At 40.4% G+C, this 17,982-nt stretch overlaps 1 protein-coding gene across 5 annotated transcripts in view; it reads left to right on the top strand.

The window, feature by feature from the left end:
- Positions 1-17,982, top strand: part of DENND5A (DENN domain containing 5A) — a 110,726-nt gene that overhangs the window by 45,750 nt on the left and 46,994 nt on the right. For all 5 annotated transcript variants that reach the window (XM_074955021.1, XM_074955022.1, XM_074955025.1 and 2 more), the window contains one exon: positions 3,155-3,342. In XM_074955021.1, the coding sequence (XP_074811122.1) occupies positions 3,155-3,342 (188 nt within the window). The remainder of the gene's footprint in view (positions 1-3,154; positions 3,343-17,982) is intronic.

The following is a 17,982-nucleotide window of genomic DNA, read 5'->3' as shown; positions in this document are numbered from 1 at the left end:
CAGGTTAGGGCTTTTCCACAATGCGTCTGTCAGTCAGGCTATGGGAAAGCAGAGCCAAGTGTGGAAGATATACTAGCAGGGTTGATTTAAACATCCTCTTAATTAAATTTAGAGATCAAAGGGGAAAGATGTAAAAATAATATGAAACAGATGTAGATTGGAGTTTCTGTTCTCTGGCAGCTCAGTGTGGATTACTGTTTATAGGAATAATATATCAGTTTCCAGATAAAAATATTGAAGACATGTAAAAAAGGTCAGTTATTTATGGGATGAAAAGAGATGCACAAAATATTGCATTTGTTAAACAAATATGGTAGGCCAAATTCAGCCTTGCATAAGTGTGTGCAACTCTACTGAAGTCACCGAAGACTGAATTTCACCCTGGAAAGTCAGGAAATAACAATCTTTTAAAAAGCCATACATTTTGGAAAATGTGAAAATGTACAGTCAGGGTTACAGAACAATTTTAATTATGCAGTCAGCACATCTGCAAGATATATCAGTTGTGATCCTCACAACTTGATCTCTGGTTGCAGGCTTCTTAAATCCAATATTTTTTGGAGGTAGCTCTAACTTAATGAAGCCTGGAGCATGTGGCTGCAGTTACTTGAAGATATGAACAGTACCACAGTTTAAGTAGCTAGGAATAGCTTGACTATCCAGGATGAAAGGTGACTGCATCCCCACGTATCTAGACAGCTGTGGCTGCTAAAGAAATAAAAATATTAACTATGGAGATACTGGTGTGTCTCCATAGTTAGAATAATTGGGAAGGCAAATGCTAAGCGTTATGTAATAGAGAGAAAACCCACTTAATTAAGCAGCAAGATTTTTTTATAGACTCATTTTGTATATTAGGAAATCAATGTTTTTAATTTGAGACTTGTTCTTTCAGATTAACATTCCCTCTCTACAACTGCTGGACTCTTCAGTATATATGTGCCTGGCTGCTTTTAAAAATTCCCTTTAAAATGCAAAACATTAAATGGTAGAATGAAGTGGGGGTTTTTTGGTTTTTTTTTTTTTTTCCAAACCCTCTCCCCGCCCATCTCTTGGTCACTACCTATTTGTCACCCTCCCTTGCAGTGAGGGTTTGATTAAGGTAAAGATCTGCAAGTAACTTTGTGCAGGCAGACAGACCCCAGTACCCAGACAGAAGTTGCAGAATCCGTATCTAAGATAGTAAAAAATGCATTACATTTCCCTTGTAATCATGGAATGCACAATTAAGTCAGCAACTTTGTCCTTAACATACATCACAAGTTTTGCTTAGGAATCACATTGGTCTTTAAGCAGCTTTATATTCTGCAGTTTGAACATTGAGTAGGGCTGATAAGGATAAGAATTGCAGCCATAACTTTGAATGCATCCGATGAAGTGAGCTGTAGCTCATGAAAGCTTACGCTCAAATAAATTTGTTAGTCTCTAAGGTGCCACTAGTCCTCCTTTTCTTTTTGCGAATACAGACGAACACGGCTGCTACTCTGAAACCTTGAATTTATGGACACTCAGTGTCTTAAAAAAAAAAAAAGATTCTTACTCTCTCCCTTTTGCCAGTTCCTTCCTCAACATAATGAGACTTGACACAGTGTGTAGCAATTTTTGAAACCATAATGATGGGCTGTGTATTCAGATGCATTTCAAAATTTATATTTACTAGGTTTTGTAAACAGGTTGAGAAGAAGAAAAACCTCTTCTCTGAGGTTGGGGGGAAGAGAGAACTATTTTTTCCTCCTTTCCTCATTATTCATTTTTTAAAATGCAGCTTCTAGCTAGAATCAGACATTGCTGAGGTGCCTTGAGAAGACTATTCTTGTGTTTCCAGCTTGACTGGAAGTGAGGATAATCTTAAGTCTTGAAAGCTTATTGGTGCAGTCTTTGCCAGCCCAGTTTATAGAGCAAGAAGTTTAGACAGATCAGCTAAACCATCTGAACTTTCCGATGCTTATCTGCATTGAACCACTGGACCTTTTGAGATTCTTCCATTGCTAATACCTAATCAGTTGTGTAAGGGTTTCAGAGCTATTAGGAATGATTAAAATCTCTTCCGTAAAAAGTATTTGCTTTGGCACAGTTTTGTAGTATGAATGCTTAATAACTGTCTAGTAAAAAATCCTTTAGAAATAGCTGTTAACAGCAGCATACTGGACATGTGTGGTTAATCAGGGCTGAGAGATTTTTAAAAGGTGAATGTTTAACTTAAACTTCTGGCAAGAACTAGTGCTATATAATAATCAGTTGCAAATTCAAATGAAGCTGTTCCTGATCTCTGACCCAATTATTTGTTCACCATCAATGTTGTGCTTCTTGCTGTGCAAAATGGATCGCAGCAGTTTTTAATAAACACCATTTAAAAAAAGAAAGTTGTTGCAGAGATACCAAGTATGTTGGGTTTCAGCCTGGTGCTAGCTTTTATAGTGAAGTTATAGACCCACAGCAGGTGGGAATTCGACTGGAAATACTGGTATCTTATCCTGCAGTAAAACTACTTCCATGCTCAAAGTGGTGCCCTGGTATCTGCCATTTTGGTTTCAATAGCAGAGAGTGACGAGATGAATGCCAGGACCAGCTTTTCTCATTGCTGTATGACTTTTAGCAGGACCAACATTTTTGTGTTAAGCCTTTTCTTAATCAACTATGTTGAACTCGTATCTGCAGAATGCACTGAGGTACAGAAGAATCTGTGCATTAGCATAAGAACTTGTGTAGATCAGTGATACTCAGACTGAGACTCAGGAGCTGCAAGTGGCTCTTTAATGTGCCTCCTGCGTCTCACATGATATACAATCACCATGTGATTTATTTATTAACCAATCTTAAGTTATTAACCAAACAGGATGCTTTTACTCTGTTATTAACCAATTGCAGAATACTTGGTCAGTTATTTTGCTGTGAGAATTATATATATAGAATACACACACAGGCACACACACACATTTATACACAGAGAAGGAAATAATGAATTTAACCCCTGAACCACTGAGGGCCGAGTATCACTGGTGTAGATAATACACTGTGGGCTCTGTGTCACCTTTTAGACAAACTGTTACACTTGGACTTTCTAATTCAAACTATATAGCATCCCATCAATTTGTTGCCTTGAGTTTAAGTGTATTTCTTTCACAAACATCTTTCTTTATTGTTTGACTTTTAGATTACCAGAGATTGATGACTGTGGCAGAGACCATCACAGCTCTAATGTTTCCATTCCAATGGCAGCACGTATATGTTCCCATCCTGCCAGCCTCTCTCCTTCATTTCCTAGATGCCCCTGTCCCTTATTTGATGGGCTTGCACTCCAATGGACTGGATGACAGGTCTAAGCTGGAACTGCCTCAAGAGGTGAGAGAAGCGTGGCTGGATTGATAGATATTTTACAGGGCTACTAGGTTATTTTGGTGGAAGTGAGAGAGAAACTGAGTGAACAATGAAATCTGTAATAGGGAGTGTAAGGTGGAAACACACATTATGGGCATTCCTATTTGCATTGACCTGATGGATTTCATTGGGGATATCAGATAAAATCCATTCCAATGAAAGAGAGAAATAAAACTCACTGTTTTGGGAACATTCTTCTGTAGTAAAGTTAAACCTTGTAATCTACCAGCTATAGTGTATTAATGCAGTAAAGGTACTTGAAGAAAAAATACATTTTGACCTACAGAAAAGTCCATGTTTATTTGTGGCTAGTTACTAGTAATTGTGTGGTAGACACTATACAGTCACAGAACAAAAAAGATGATCCCTACCCAAAGGAGATGACAGTCTAAATATGGATTTGGGGCCGCACAAATGGCTGCATTACATTTATTTTGTCCCCTTTACCCACCTACCACCAGCTTACAAGCTCAACAGGAAAGGGTGGCATGGCTGGCTGTAGAAATCAGGGTGTGCAGTGACAGGATGGCCTTAAACACTGTCTGAGACAGCACAGGGGAATGGCTGCAGGAGCAGGTAGCTGTCATCCTTAGGCTCCTAAACCAAATAGGAGCAGAGCTCCACTCCTGGTAGACTTGAACTTAACATACAGCAGGTACCTTCCCATGCTGTTCAATTCCAAAATCCTCAAGGGGATCTCCACCTCTGAGTTGTGGGAGAGCACCAGCCTGGCCGATGTCTGCTCCAGCTTGGGAGCCGTGTTGCATATTGGATCATATTTTAATCAATTAGTGCCATATAATTCATTCTCAAAAGTACTGGGAGTTTTGAACCCTAAAACTACATGCAAGGAGGTGTCCAGAAAGTGTTTGGCCATCCATCCTGCTCTCATATGACTAATATACGGAAGCAATATGGAAGTCTGAACATATTGGCACGCGAGAGCACGTTACAGTAAAATAGAGACTTTCCAGCATTAGTGAAAGTGTCTAAATGTCTTCTTAAATCATCTTGGTTTGGATGAACTGATTTTGGAAAAAGGCCTTGTGGCAGGGCAGGGGCAAAACCCCTTGAATGCCCTGCCAAAATGCTGGCTATGCCCTGCTTTCTGGTAGGGAAGCCAGGTGCAGGAGCCCAGACAGTCAGCAGAGAGCCCAGCTGCAAGCCCTAACCAGGGCCCGCTCACAGCAATGACTTGAGCTAAGTAGCGGCAGCTGGGCTGAGGAAGGGAAGGGCTATAAAAGCCCCGGAGAAAGCTCAGTCAGGAGGCTAGCCTAGGAGGAGGTAGGAGGCTTACAGCTCTGTCTCCTCACCAAAGGCAAGGAGCTGTATGGGCCAGGAGACCCTGGGAAGGGTCTGAATTGGGATAGCTGTTGGGGGAATAAAAGGGACTACACGGTTGCACTGTAAATAAAGACACAAGGGTGAAGCACCAAAGAAGGTGTTGGGACTCTTTGTTTGGCCGACCAATACAGGGCACAGGCATGAGGAGGTGGAAGCCTGTGCAGACTCTGTGACAGGGCCTAAATGCATCTATTGATGCAAGAACATTTTGTTGTTTTATTCGTACGATTTCTTTACCCTTTTGCTAACAATGACCATCAATATTTTCTTTAGTGATAGAGGCATCTAGCCTTTTTCAGTAGACTGTTGCTTTCAGAATTAATACCTGTGAAGTGCAACTTGGACACTATGATCCAATTGGTGTTTAAATGCTAGTGTAGGCAGGACAAATCCATCCTCAACGCTAGCTGAGTAGGGAATAGGAAAACACTGGTTATGGAATATTAATGATGAACACAGAAAAGGGCCATGAGTTTATGGACATCTAGCTGCCTCTTTTTGTTTTCATTTTAACTTACGTTTTTTCAACATGATAAAAGAGAAATCAGCAAGAATTTGGCAGAAAAATACATGCTTTTCATTATCCAGCAGTGCAGAAACACAGCTTGACATAGAAAACTTCCTAAAAAGGCCTCTTGATATTCGAGGGGCGATTCTTCTGTAAATCTCCACTTCAGTCACCATGCCAACCCTTTGTTATTTTTATTCAAATCCATATGTCAACTAGTGTTTATAATAGTTTATTTTCAATTGTTTGTCTTAGGAACTGAAAAGTTAAATCTTTCCCTTCAGATACTGTCACATTCTTTTTAATAAACATTGAGTGATTTGTGTTTTTTTTCTAATACAGCTAAGCCTATATTGATCTGTCTATTTTTGTTTACTCCTTGTTTATGCACCAGCATCATTAATGACACCAGCAGGAACATGCAGAACTTTGAGAATGGTCAATTACTTCAGCTTACTTCTGCTAGCAGATGTTGCTCATGGTTTTGTTGGGCCCAATTAATATAGCTAATATTGATTTTTTTTTTCTTTTAGTTTTTTTTAGCTGCCAGCTGGAGTGAAATGAATGTGTGAGTCTGCATATGTGTATTAGTAATATATATTATTTATTAGTACATGGACTTTTTATTTATACAGTAACCTAAAAGTCAATGGTCCATAACAGGTGAAAAAAAAATATAGTCCCTTCACAATAGAGGAGGAGAGCTTGTCTTTAGAATCTGGAGAAAATTTCCCAACAACTTAACGTTAATAATTTTTAATTTCACATTTTGAATCTAAACTGTTTGACAAGTAAATGGCTTTCTGAAGGGCTTTCTCAATATTCCTAAAAGACCTAAATAGGAATATATCCACTCCCTATATGCTCAAAGTAATCCCTCTAGCACCTACATTTGGGAAGTTTTGTTACAAATAACTTTTGCAGAATTAAAAGTTGGTTTTCTATAGCAGCTCATAGATAAAACAGAATCTTCTGAGGAAAATGTAGTGTTGAAAGGGGTGTTCCAATGTAATTAAACCAGAGTTTGGAATGGCCTGGACTAAAACCTGGCTCCTCTGAAGCTTAAATGGTTCAAATTCTTGTTCACTCTTACACCCAATGAATGGACAGTACTTCATTCTGAGAAGTCCCACTGTGGAAGTACAGATAGACTGAATCTGAACTGAGTTTTATCACTTTGCCTCTACTGCTTCACTAGTTAGCTAATATTTTCTTAGCAGAAAGGAAGTTATGCCTCATCGGATGACTGGAACAAGTAAGTGTGGTCTCCACATTCCAAAAATATTTTTTCCAAATTAAGAAAAGCTGCAGTCAGTCCCAAAGTATGGCAGGTTTCCTCACCTCTTCTCCTGTTTAGCTGTGAGGCAGTACCATGTGGATATTTATAGGATTTTTGATATTCAGGATCCATCTGAGTGTTTGGCTGCCTTTACAATTGTATTTTTAACTGCTCTGTCTGCATCAAAATGTTCTCAGGTTTAAAAGAGGAAATAGATTTTTCTTGAAGGTAAACTGCTGGCAGATAGGAGGGAAGCTGAGGTGCCAAAACACTTTAGCCTTAAATATTTTTGCAACTTCCTTCCTCCATGTTCTCCATTTCCCTCTCCCCCCAGCAAACCATAAATTGGAGCTTCTTATTTTGTTCTCTGACTGTTGGAAAAGCTTTGTTTCCAGCTGTCCTGCCCTGTGGCTTTATGTTCAAGGTTTGTAACATGAGTGGCTACTCCAAGTAATTGACTGGAAATATTTTCTGCGTTACTTTCAATACTATCGTGAGTTTTTTACATCACATGTTTTTCTAATGTACTAGATCTAGTGCTCACCTCTGGTGATTTCACACTTTAGGTCTTACAGGGTTGCTCCCCATCTAGGGTTGGCTGTGATGCTCCATGTATGGAATCTAACTTCTGTAGTTTGCAAGAAGGCTTTTTATTTTGAGACTTGTTTTGGAGCTTGTTTGGGTTTTTCCTGAATTACCAGGAGTATTCTAAAGGTACTGCAAACTTCTGTGGTACAAATATACAACAGATAATCTGAGTTGGGGGAAAGTAAACCAAGCTATACTCAGGTGGGCCTGCAGAGCTCAATAACATGCATCTGTGTCCTCTCCCACTTGTTATGGATGAACGCTACATAGAAAAGCAAACCTTGGTCTTTGGGTACAATGTACTTTTGATGTGCCCCAAACTGGGGAAAGAGCTACCCATGTATGTGAGTGAATTTGGAGATCTGCTAAGGTAGATCTACAGAGCAACCTTATTCTGTATGAATACATGTGCCTGCCCAAGGGGCGAAATTGAGAAGAAAGAGATCCATACTAAGGGTATGTCTACGCTATGAAATTAGGTCGATTTTATAAAAGTTGATTTTTCAGAAGCGGTTTTATACAGTCGATTGCGTGCGTCCCCACTAAGTGCATTAAGTCGGCGGAATGCGTCCACAGTACCGTGGCTAGCGTAGACTTTCGGAGCGGTGCACTGTGGGTAGCTATCCCACAGTTCCCGCAGTCTCCATTGCCCATTGGAATTCTGGGTTGAGCTCCCAATGCCTGATGGGCCAAAAACATTGTTGCGGATGGTTTTGGGTACATGTTGTCAGTCGCCCCTCATTCTCTCCCTCCCTCCATGAAAGCAACGGCAGACAATCGTTCCGCGGCTTTTTTCCTGGGTTAACCGCACAGACGCCATAGCACTGCAAGCGGGAGCCCACTCAGCTCACCGTCACCACTGCTGTTGTGGGCAAGTCTACTGTGAGGGCTGCTGTGATTCAAGTAGCCAATGCAATCATTGACATTCTGTTATCAAGGGTAGTGACTCTGGGAAATGTGCAGGCCTTTTTAGATTTTAGGTGCATCATATTCCTGTCCTTTGTCACTGGTGAAGAAGTCTTGCAGGCGCACATTCCACAGGAAACAGCTCCAGGGCTCCTGCTTTTTTGCCTTGGCCACACAGCAGCAGCTCCTGGGTGCCTTCGCATCAATGGTGAACGGCTCCACTGCATCCGTTGCAACTCTGCAGCAGATGGTGCAGTAGGGCTGCTAGCCGTCCTCATCAATGGTGTTTTGCTCGCTCCACCGCTTCCGCTGCAACTCTGCTATCCTGATCTCCTGAGAGCTGGAGGCTTCTGCCTCAGGCTGCTCTCCCAGCCGGCAGCACCGTGCAGTTTCACCTACCCCGGCCTACTCCTTGCTCCCATGGCTCATGAAGCCTGGACAGTAGTAAGGAGCAGTTCAACTATAGGCTGAGCAAGTGCAGAATGGTGGTAGAATGTGCCTTTGGACATTTAAAAGCTCGCTGGCGTTGTTGGTCAGACCCCAGTGCAACCAGCATTCCCATTGTTATTGCTGCTTGCTGTGTGCTTCATAATATCTGTGAGAGTAAGGGGGGGACATTTATGGCAGGGTGGGAGGTTGAGGCAAATTGCCTGGCGTCCGATTTTGAGCAGCCAGACACTGATTAGAAGAGCACAGCAAGGCACACTGCGTATCACAAGAGACTTTGAAAACTAGTTTCATGACTGGCCAGGCTACGGTGTGACAGTTGTGCGTTTCTTCTTGATGCAAAGCCACCCCCGTTGTTGATTTTAATTCCCTGTAAGCCAACCACCCTCCCCCCTTCAAAATCAAATAACTATTGTTTTGAAACCGTGCATTCTTTATTAATTAAAAAAAATTGAGATAACAGACAAGGAAACCGCCAGTGGTTTTGGGCACATGTCATCAGTGACCATTCCCTCGCTCCCTCCCTCCGTGAAAACAATGACAGACAATTTCTCCCCCTTTTTCCTGGATTGCCCGCGCATATGCCATAGCACTGCAAGCGGGAGCCCGCTCCATTCACCGCTGCAGTTGTGAGCATTGTAAACACCTCACATTTGCCCTTGGAGACTTTGGCATATATATTGGCATTACGTCTTTTGGAACGGAGTTCTGATAGCACGGGTTCGTCTCCCCATACAGCGATCAGATCCAGTTCCCCCTGCTTTCGGGGGACTGCATGGTCACCTGTGCTGATGAGCTCACCATGCTGGCCAAACAGGAAATGAAATTCAAAAGTTCCCGGGGCTTTTCCTGTGTACCTGACTAGTGCATCTGGGTTGAAAGTGCTGTCCAGAGTGGTCACAATGGAGCACTCTGGGATAGCTCCCAGAGGCCAATACCGTTGAATTGCGTCCACACTACCCCAAATTCTACCCAGTGATGTCGATTTTAGCGCTAATCCCCTTGTTGGGGAGGAGTACCAAAATCGATTTTGAGCCCTTTAAGTCGACAAAAATAGCTTCATCATGTGGACGGGTGCAGGGTTAAATCGACCTAACGCTGCTAAATTCGACCTAAACTCGTAGTGTAGACCAGGGCTAAGAAAATGTTCATGCAGCTTAATATGATCATTTATTTTGGAGTTTCTCGCCTATTTTTAAAACGTGTTGTCATTTTCTGTTTGGCACAGCAGGTGAGAGTTTTTTGCCATGGATTCTATTAGTACAATCACAAAGATCGGTATCTTTTATCAGTATTTTTGGTACCAGTAATACCAGCAGTCAGCTTTAATATATTTGGAAATGCAGCTGCAGGCTGATATCAAAACTATGCTTTACTGTGAACATATACTGTCCAATATGTTCAGTTTTAAAACAAATAAAATAAAAAAAACTTCTGCTTTTCAGTTCAGACAACAGTGGAAACGTAAAGCAACTAAAAAATGGCACCATGCAGCAGTACAAAAAGCCTTGTAGGTCCTAATTGTTGTATTGCGGCAAAAGCAAACTATTAATATCAGTAACAAAAGCAGTGGTGTAGCATCATCGGTTAGCTCAAAGTTTGGAACACTTTTCATATTGTACAGAGATCAGAATAATTACATATAGGAGCTTATTTCCAAATCCTGCCTTTCCTTGACTTTTGAGAGTAGAAATCAAAATTTGTCTTACACCATGTGTGAGTCAAGAGGCGTCTTACCCATTCATCAATTCATTGTTTTTTGAGTTGGTCACGAAAAACAGATTTTGACACACAGTTTGTGGAATTACAAGACTGAGCCTTTTATCTCTAACTCTTTTACCCAAAGAAAGAGAGTTCAGGTAAGAAATATGAAGTACCTAATTTAGACAATGGAAGAGAACTGAGTTTTAAGAACTAGCTAGTCAGTGGTTTTCAAATGGAGGACATTTAAGAATAGAATCTTGCTATTGTAAACACAGTAGGAACGTCTACACTGGAGTTTTAACTCTAGATTTCAATTGTTTTCAACACTTCTGTGTCCAGGCTGGAACAAATGTTTGTGGAGTGTCCAGACTAGTGTTTACAAACATATTGGCTAACTCAAGTTAATTGGCAGTTAGCTTGAGTTAAGTCTACAGGAGACAGACCTTGAGGATTATATTGGTATAGTTAAAGCAGTGTAGCCCCCAGCTTTGTTCCAATATAGCTATTCTCGTACAGAGATGCCAGTATAAATGTGCCCACTCTAGAACTTGTACTGGTTTAACTATTTTAGTTAGAAAATCACAGTCCTAACTGCAGTAGTTTCAGTAGTACACAACTGGTGTGTAGACAAGGCCTTGGGTACATTGGAAAGTCAGCTGGAGAGGGTGAAATTCATTCAAGTTCCATAGGGCCTTGAAAGAGCCTGAATTCAGCAAAATCAAATAAAAGGAATTAAGGCTTTGAAGCTGTGTATATGGGGCTTAGACCAGCAATGTGCCAATAGTGCTATGCAGTTGCATAAAGCTGAGCATATGTGCTTAAATATTTTGCTTTATTGGAGACAGAGTGCTCAGCATTTTGCAGGATTGTGCCCATGGTAGGGGCATGGGGCTAGTGGTTGCATCACAGGCTTCTAAGGAAACCAGAGAAGGAAAGGGGAGGAGCTGTACAGGAAGACGCTTCTAAAAATTGAAGTGGAGGGAAGGACAATCCAGTTTACCGTAAATATTTTTAATGTTAGTGCTAAGAGTGTGGTTTGTTTATCAGTAATGTAGATCAGAGTGCTGGCTACACAAGCAAATCATAAAAACCTAGCATGCAAAAGCATCTGAATGTTTCCTGTGTTTCCTTTAATTTATCTTTTAAAGTAATTTGCTTGTTCAGCTACATTGTGAGAATATTGCAACAGTTTATCTGGGGCATTTCATAGTACAGGCTTAATTTGTATATTTCATTTCTTTCTGTGAAAAGAAATGCAGGGTGGAAAAGCACAGTGGCCATTCAAATAGTAATCATTTTGAAATTTCTGATGAGGTTGAGCAGGGCTGTTCAGTAAGTGCTGGGAGAGTCAAACACAAGTAGTGTTTGCTAAAACACTTGTTTGGAATGATGTGGTGGTCCCTGTGATCTTGGGCAGATGTCGTTTCCTTTTCTGGTCATGTCAGAATGCGAAAAAGAAGATGACATTTTCACATTTGAAGGTGAAGTTGTGCCTTAGGCCAAAGCTTCTCCCTCCGCCGCCGGTGTAATGCTTGTGTCCATCAGCATTTAATCCCAACCATTGCAAAAATCTCACTTCTCAAACTGGATCTTAACAAGGGCCTTGTTTTGTTTTTTGTTTTTGTTTTACCATTCCAAAACAAAGCCCTTTGTTTCTCTGAATTCCAACACATTAGATCATCTTGACCAAGAGCGTTACTTTGAATGCTAATGGCTGCTTTGTGTGTTTTTCCTATTCATTGATCGGATGATTTCTTGAGGATGCTGCACATTCATTTAGGACCCTGATTAGGTTGTGATGATGACCAATTTAAAGTCATTTGTACCTCTCAGCTTTAAGACAGCCATTTGCAGAGTTAATTTCTTCAAGCTGCTGCCACCAGTAATTTTCCCCTGCAGATTCTGATTTGGCATAAAGAGCAGCAGCACTGTGAATCAGTGTAAATGGTCATCATGGAAGAGAAACTTTCCTTGAAGCATAGAACCCATAAAAATGTTCTCTAGGCAAGACAACCTTTATGGGGCCAAGTTCTGCCCTCAGTCATACCATTGCAGTTAGCCTTTTAAATGGCTTCCCTTGTGTTGTAAACGTATTCAGTCTCTCTCATGTCTATGCAGAGACACCTGCGTGTAAGTGGCCTGATCTTGCATCTGCTATGCATGTGCTTAGTTCCATTGACTTGAGTGCATAAGGCTAAGCACATGAGTTTTTGCAGGATAGAGACCTTGGATACCAAGGTGAGAGGTGCCTTAAAAATGCTTCAGACTACTCCTTCTGAACTTTCTTCATGCTGTAACCCCATGTTGCCACAGAAGCATTTTTTTTGGACCTTCTTCCTATCTAGCCACAATAGGAGGGGGCAAAGCAAATCTCTGAAGCCTGCTTGTGACCTCCCCTCCCCCCTTCCCTTGAGAGCCTGTGCTAGACAGATCCCCTGCTGTACACAGGCTTTGACTCTGTTTTATGTAGATACAGGAGAGGAGTCTGAGTAACATATGCACATTGTATGAAATGTACAAAATAGAAGTATTTTTTTCTACTTTCAGCATAATGACAGGGTGGGAAGTTACTAATTGTTAAGTGAGTGAGCTATTTTCTCTGCCTTTTAAGTGTCCTTTTAGGAAACATTGATGCATTTTCCTCCTCTGTTTTTAAATGGAACTGAAAGAAAAGATATAGGCTTGATGCAGGAATTACTGAGTGAGATTTTTGGCTTATATTCTATAGAATAACAGTGGTCCCTCCTGGTTTTAAAATGAGTTTTGCCATTTACTTAATGAGGCTAGGATTCCACCATATAAATCTATGAAAATTGATTTACCCATCACACTCATAAGGTTAATAGACTTGAAGCCCTATTTATTTTGGTCCATAAAAGTTTGATTACACTGTAGGCTGGACATTAAACTATAACATTCAAACCATATAACATTTTAGTGCTTCAGAGCATAGTATGATTGATTACTGCAGGAGGCTGGGAAGAACCTTTTTATTGCACAGTTGGGTGCAACGTTGGGTCTGATGAAAAAAACCATGGCACTGAATCTCAGAGCCTGGGTTAGCTGACTCAGGCTCATAGGGCTTGGGCTTCAGGGCTAAAAATTGCAGTGTAGACTTTCGGGTTCAGGCTGGAGCCTGGGCTCTGAGACGCTCTTCCTTGTGAGACTAGAATCTGGGCTCTGGGACCTGAGGCCAAATTACGCTGCCATGTTGTATCCTTTGGAGCCAGCCGTGGCCATGCCAGGGGTCTTTTTATTGTAATGTAGACATACCCTGAGTGAGCTTTTTTTTTAAGCTGTCTTTTGAAGCATGAGGTAGTGGCTGAAGCTAGAGGCAAGATACTTGACAAAATAAACCAATAGTATAGCAAAGTAAATATGTTTGTGTGCTTAGTCTCTGAAAGCAGAGACTAACTTTGTGATGCCCTGTCAGCAATTTTGCTAAGACAGATAATATCTTTCCATTATTTAAACTGAACTTTTAAAAGTTAGTTTTGACTTTTAGACGTACGTGTGTGTGTGTGTGTGTGTGTGTGTATGTGTGCATAGCAAAGCAAGAGATGGCCCATGCATTAATTTCTGGAGGCTGGCGTTGTTCACAACCCAGTCAGGCTATGCTCCCATGAGTAGGTCATCAGAGCTCTTTGAATGAATGGTGAAAACCTCTGTACACTTTTTTTTAAATTTTTCATTCTATAGAACATATCCAACTCTTAATGCACGTATAATTAAAAAAAGGGGGAAATCAAGTAACTACAAATGGATACGTCAGTTAATGGACTCACTGCCTCTTCTCTCCCACACCCTTACAAACTGAAAAATCAACACTTTGCTAAATATCCTACAAATGCATCAGTCTTGCAACACAGGGTGGATTGATTTAAATAAAGACAATTGAAGTCAGGAAGTGAAAAGCCTTGATTTTAATCATCGATTTTTAATCAACTTTTCCATTTGTATTTCTGTTACTTTCTAAAGGTGCATTCTCATTGGTTGGTTGATGAAATAAGAAGCGATGGAATGGATAAGACAGAGTCCGTCTGGGCAAAAATTACATTGGGGAAGAAAACTATTAGAGCCTCCCCTGGGATAGTGCTTGGGGTGTGCTATAGACCACCGGGATCTAATTTGGATATGGATAGAGCCCTTTTTAATGTTTTTAATAAAGTAAATACTAATGGAAACTGTGTGATCATGGGAGAGTTTAACTTCCCAGATATAGACTGGAGGACAAGTGCAAGTAATAATAATAATAGGGCTCAGATTTTCCTAGATGCGATAGCTGATGGATTCCTTCATCCAGTAGTTGCTGAACCAACTAGAGGGGATGCCATTTTAGATTTGGTTTTGGTGAGTAGTGAGGACCTCATAGAAGAAATGGTTGTAGGGGATAATCTTGGCTCAAGTGATCATGAGCTAATTCAGTTCAAACTGAAAGGAAGGATTAACAAAAATAAATCTACAACTAGGGTTTTTGATTTCAAAAGGGCTGACTTTCAAAAATTAAGGAAATTAGTTAGGGAAGAGGGTTGGACTGAAGAATTTATGGATCTAAAGGTAGAGGAGGCCTGGGATTATTTTAAATCAAAGCTGCAGAAGCTATCGGAAGCCTGCATCCCAAGAAAGGGGAAAAAATTCATAGGCAGGAGTTGTAGACCAAGCTGGATGAGCAAGCATCTCAGAGAGGTGATTAAGAAAAAGCAGAAAGCATACAGGGAGTGGAAGAAGGGAGGGATCAGCAAGGAAAGCTACTTTATTGAGGTCAGAACATGTAGGGATAAAGTGAGACAGGCTAAAAGTCAAGTAGAGTTGGACCTTGCAAAGGGAATTAAAACCAATAGTAAACGGTTCTATAGCCATATAAATAAAAAGAAAACAAAGAAAGAAGAAGTGGGACCGCTAAACACTGAGGATGGAGTGGAGGTCAAGGGATAATCTAGGCATGGCCCAATATCTAAACAAATACTGTGCCTCAGTATTTAATAAGACTAAAGAGGATCTTAGCATGACAAATGGGAATGAGGATATGGAGGTAGATATTACCATATCTGAGGTATAAGCGAAACTCAAACAGCTTAATGGGACTAAATCGGGGGCCCAGATAATCTTCATCCAAGAATATTAAAGGAATTGGCACATGAAATTGCAAGCCCATTAGCAAGAATTTTTAATGAATCTGTAAACTCAGGGGTTGTACCGTATGATTGGAGAATTGCTAACATAGTTCCTATTTTTAAGAAAGGGAAAAAAAGTGATCTGGGTAACTATAGGCCTGTTAGTTTGAGATCTGTAGTATGCAAGGTCTTGGAAAAAATTTTGAAGGAGAAGGTAGTTAAGGACATTGAAGTCAATGGTAAATGGGACAAAATACAACATGGTTTTACAAAAGGTAGATCGTGCCAAACCAACCTGATCTCCTTCTTTGAGAAAGTAACAGATTTTTTAGACAAAGGAAACGCAGTGGATCTAATTTACCTAGATTTCAGTAAGGCGTTTGATACCGTGCCACATGGGGAATTATTAGTTACATTGGATAAGATGGGGACCAATAGGAAAATTGAAAGGTGGATAAGGAATTGGTTAAAGGGGAGACTACAATGGGTCCTACTGAAAGGTGAACTGTCAAGCTGGAGGGAGGTTACCAGTGGAGCTCCTCAAGGATCGGTTTTGGGACCAATCTTATTTAATCTTTTTATTACTGACCTCGGCACAAAAAGTGGGAGTGTGCTAATAAAGTTTGCGGATGATACAAAGCTGGGAGGTATTTCCAATTTAGAGAAGGACTGGGATATCCTACAGGAGGATCTGGATGACCTTGTAAACTGGAGTAATAGTAAAGGATGAAATTTAATAGTGAGAAGTGTAAGGTCATGCATTTAGGGATTAATAACAAGAATTTTAGTTATAAGCTGAGGACACATCAATTAGAAGTAATGGAGGAGGAGAAGGACCTTGGAGTATTGGTCGATCATAGGATGACTATGAGCCGCCAATGTGATGTGGCCGTGAAAAAAGCTAATGCGGTCTTGGGATGCATCAGAAGAGGTATTTCCAGTAGGGATAAGGAGGTTTTAGTACCGTTATACAAGGCACTGGTGAGACCTCACCTGGAATACTGTGTGCAGTTCTGGTCTCCCATGTTTAAGAAGGATGAATTCAAACTGGAACAGGTACAGAGAAGGGCTGCTAGGATGATCGGAGGAATGGAAAACTTGTCTTATGAAAGGAGACTCAAGGAGTTTGGCTTGTTTAGCCTAACTAAAAGAAGGTTGAGGGGAGATATGATTGCTCTCTATAAATATATCGGAGGGATAAATACTGGAGAGGGAGAGGAATTATTTAAGCTCAGTACCAATGTGGACACAAGAACAAATGGATGTAAACTGGCCACCAGGAAGTTTAGACTTGGAATTAGATGAAGGTTTCTAACCATCAGAGGAGTGAAGTTTTGGAATAGTCTTCCAAGGGAAGCAGTGGGGGCAAAAGATCTATCTGGCTTTAAGATTAAACTCAATAAGTTTATGGAGGAGATGGTATGATGGGATAACATGGTTTTGGTAATTAAATATTCATGGTAAATAGGCCCAATGGCCTGTGATGGGATATTAGATGGGATGGGATCTGAGTTACCCAGGAAAGAATTTTCTGTAGTATCTGGCTGGTGAATCTTGCCCATATGCTCAGGGTTTAGCTGATGGCCATATTTGGGGTTGGGAAGGAATTTTCCTCCAGGGCAGATTGGAAGAGGCCCTGGAGGTTTTTCGCCTTCCTCTGTAGCATGGGGCTTGGGTCACTTGCTGGAGGATTCTCTGCTCCTTGAAGTCTTTAAACCACGATTTGAGGACTTCAATAGCTCAGACATAGGTGAGAGGTTTTTTGCAGGAGTGGTGGGTGAAATTCTGTGGCCTGCGTTGTGCAGGAGGTCAGACTAGATGATCATAATGGTCCCTTCTGACCTTAGTATCTATGAATCTATGAACATGTTTTAATGGTTATAACTAAATATACACTAGATTTGGTACATCTTTTTGCTACTACATTATATCTATATACATTTACTGAAGCCATTTTATAGTTTAATATTTTCAGACTCTAATTGTACATTTTTAGTGTAAAGTATAAAGCTTGACCTAAAAGATTAGATGTTTTTCCCTGATGGTTTCTTTATATGGAAAAGCAGCCTTTAACTGAAAAGGTTTAAAAGAAGCTCATGGATTCAGCATATATATTTTTTGTTTATATGGTTAAGAGATTATAAGTCTAGGCCTTAGTGTATTTTTAAAAAGAATCTAAAAAAGTACTGTTAAAATATCCATAAAAAATCAGATTTAAATTAAAATTCAAATTTTTAACTTTGATTTTTACCCACCCTATTGCAACATGACCTGAAGACTGCTTGAGGCTATTATACCTACCTTGATTCTGGCATATGACAGTTTTTTCAATTTCTAGCTATTTTCTTTCTGCAGTGAAATTTAATTATAGTATCTTTAAAAGGCTTTTAAAATAGGGAAAACTGCCTTTCCTGTTTACTTTGAGGAATATGGCTCTGATTCCGGAAGGCATCCCTGTACAAGAAGGGCTCTTAACCAGTTGCTTAACTTGAAGCCTGTGTTCAAGTCTCCTTGATTTCAATGACACGTAAGTGCTATCCTGAATGAGGACCTAAATTACTACTACTTGCATTGCTGTAGCACCTAGGAGCATTGTTCATTAATCAGGACCCCATTGTGCTAGAAGCTGGAGAGAAACAGAACAAAAATCGGGAGAAATATTTGTTCCCTTTGAATTTAGTAATGCAAATATTATACAACTCATGTTTAAGCAT

Source organism: Natator depressus, chromosome 6 (genome assembly GCF_965152275.1).
Source record: "Natator depressus isolate rNatDep1 chromosome 6, rNatDep2.hap1, whole genome shotgun sequence".
Classification (NCBI taxonomy): Eukaryota; Metazoa; Chordata; order Testudines; family Cheloniidae; genus Natator; species Natator depressus.
The sequence above is the reverse complement of the archived record's forward strand: the minus strand, read 5'-3'. Positions and strand labels throughout refer to the sequence as shown.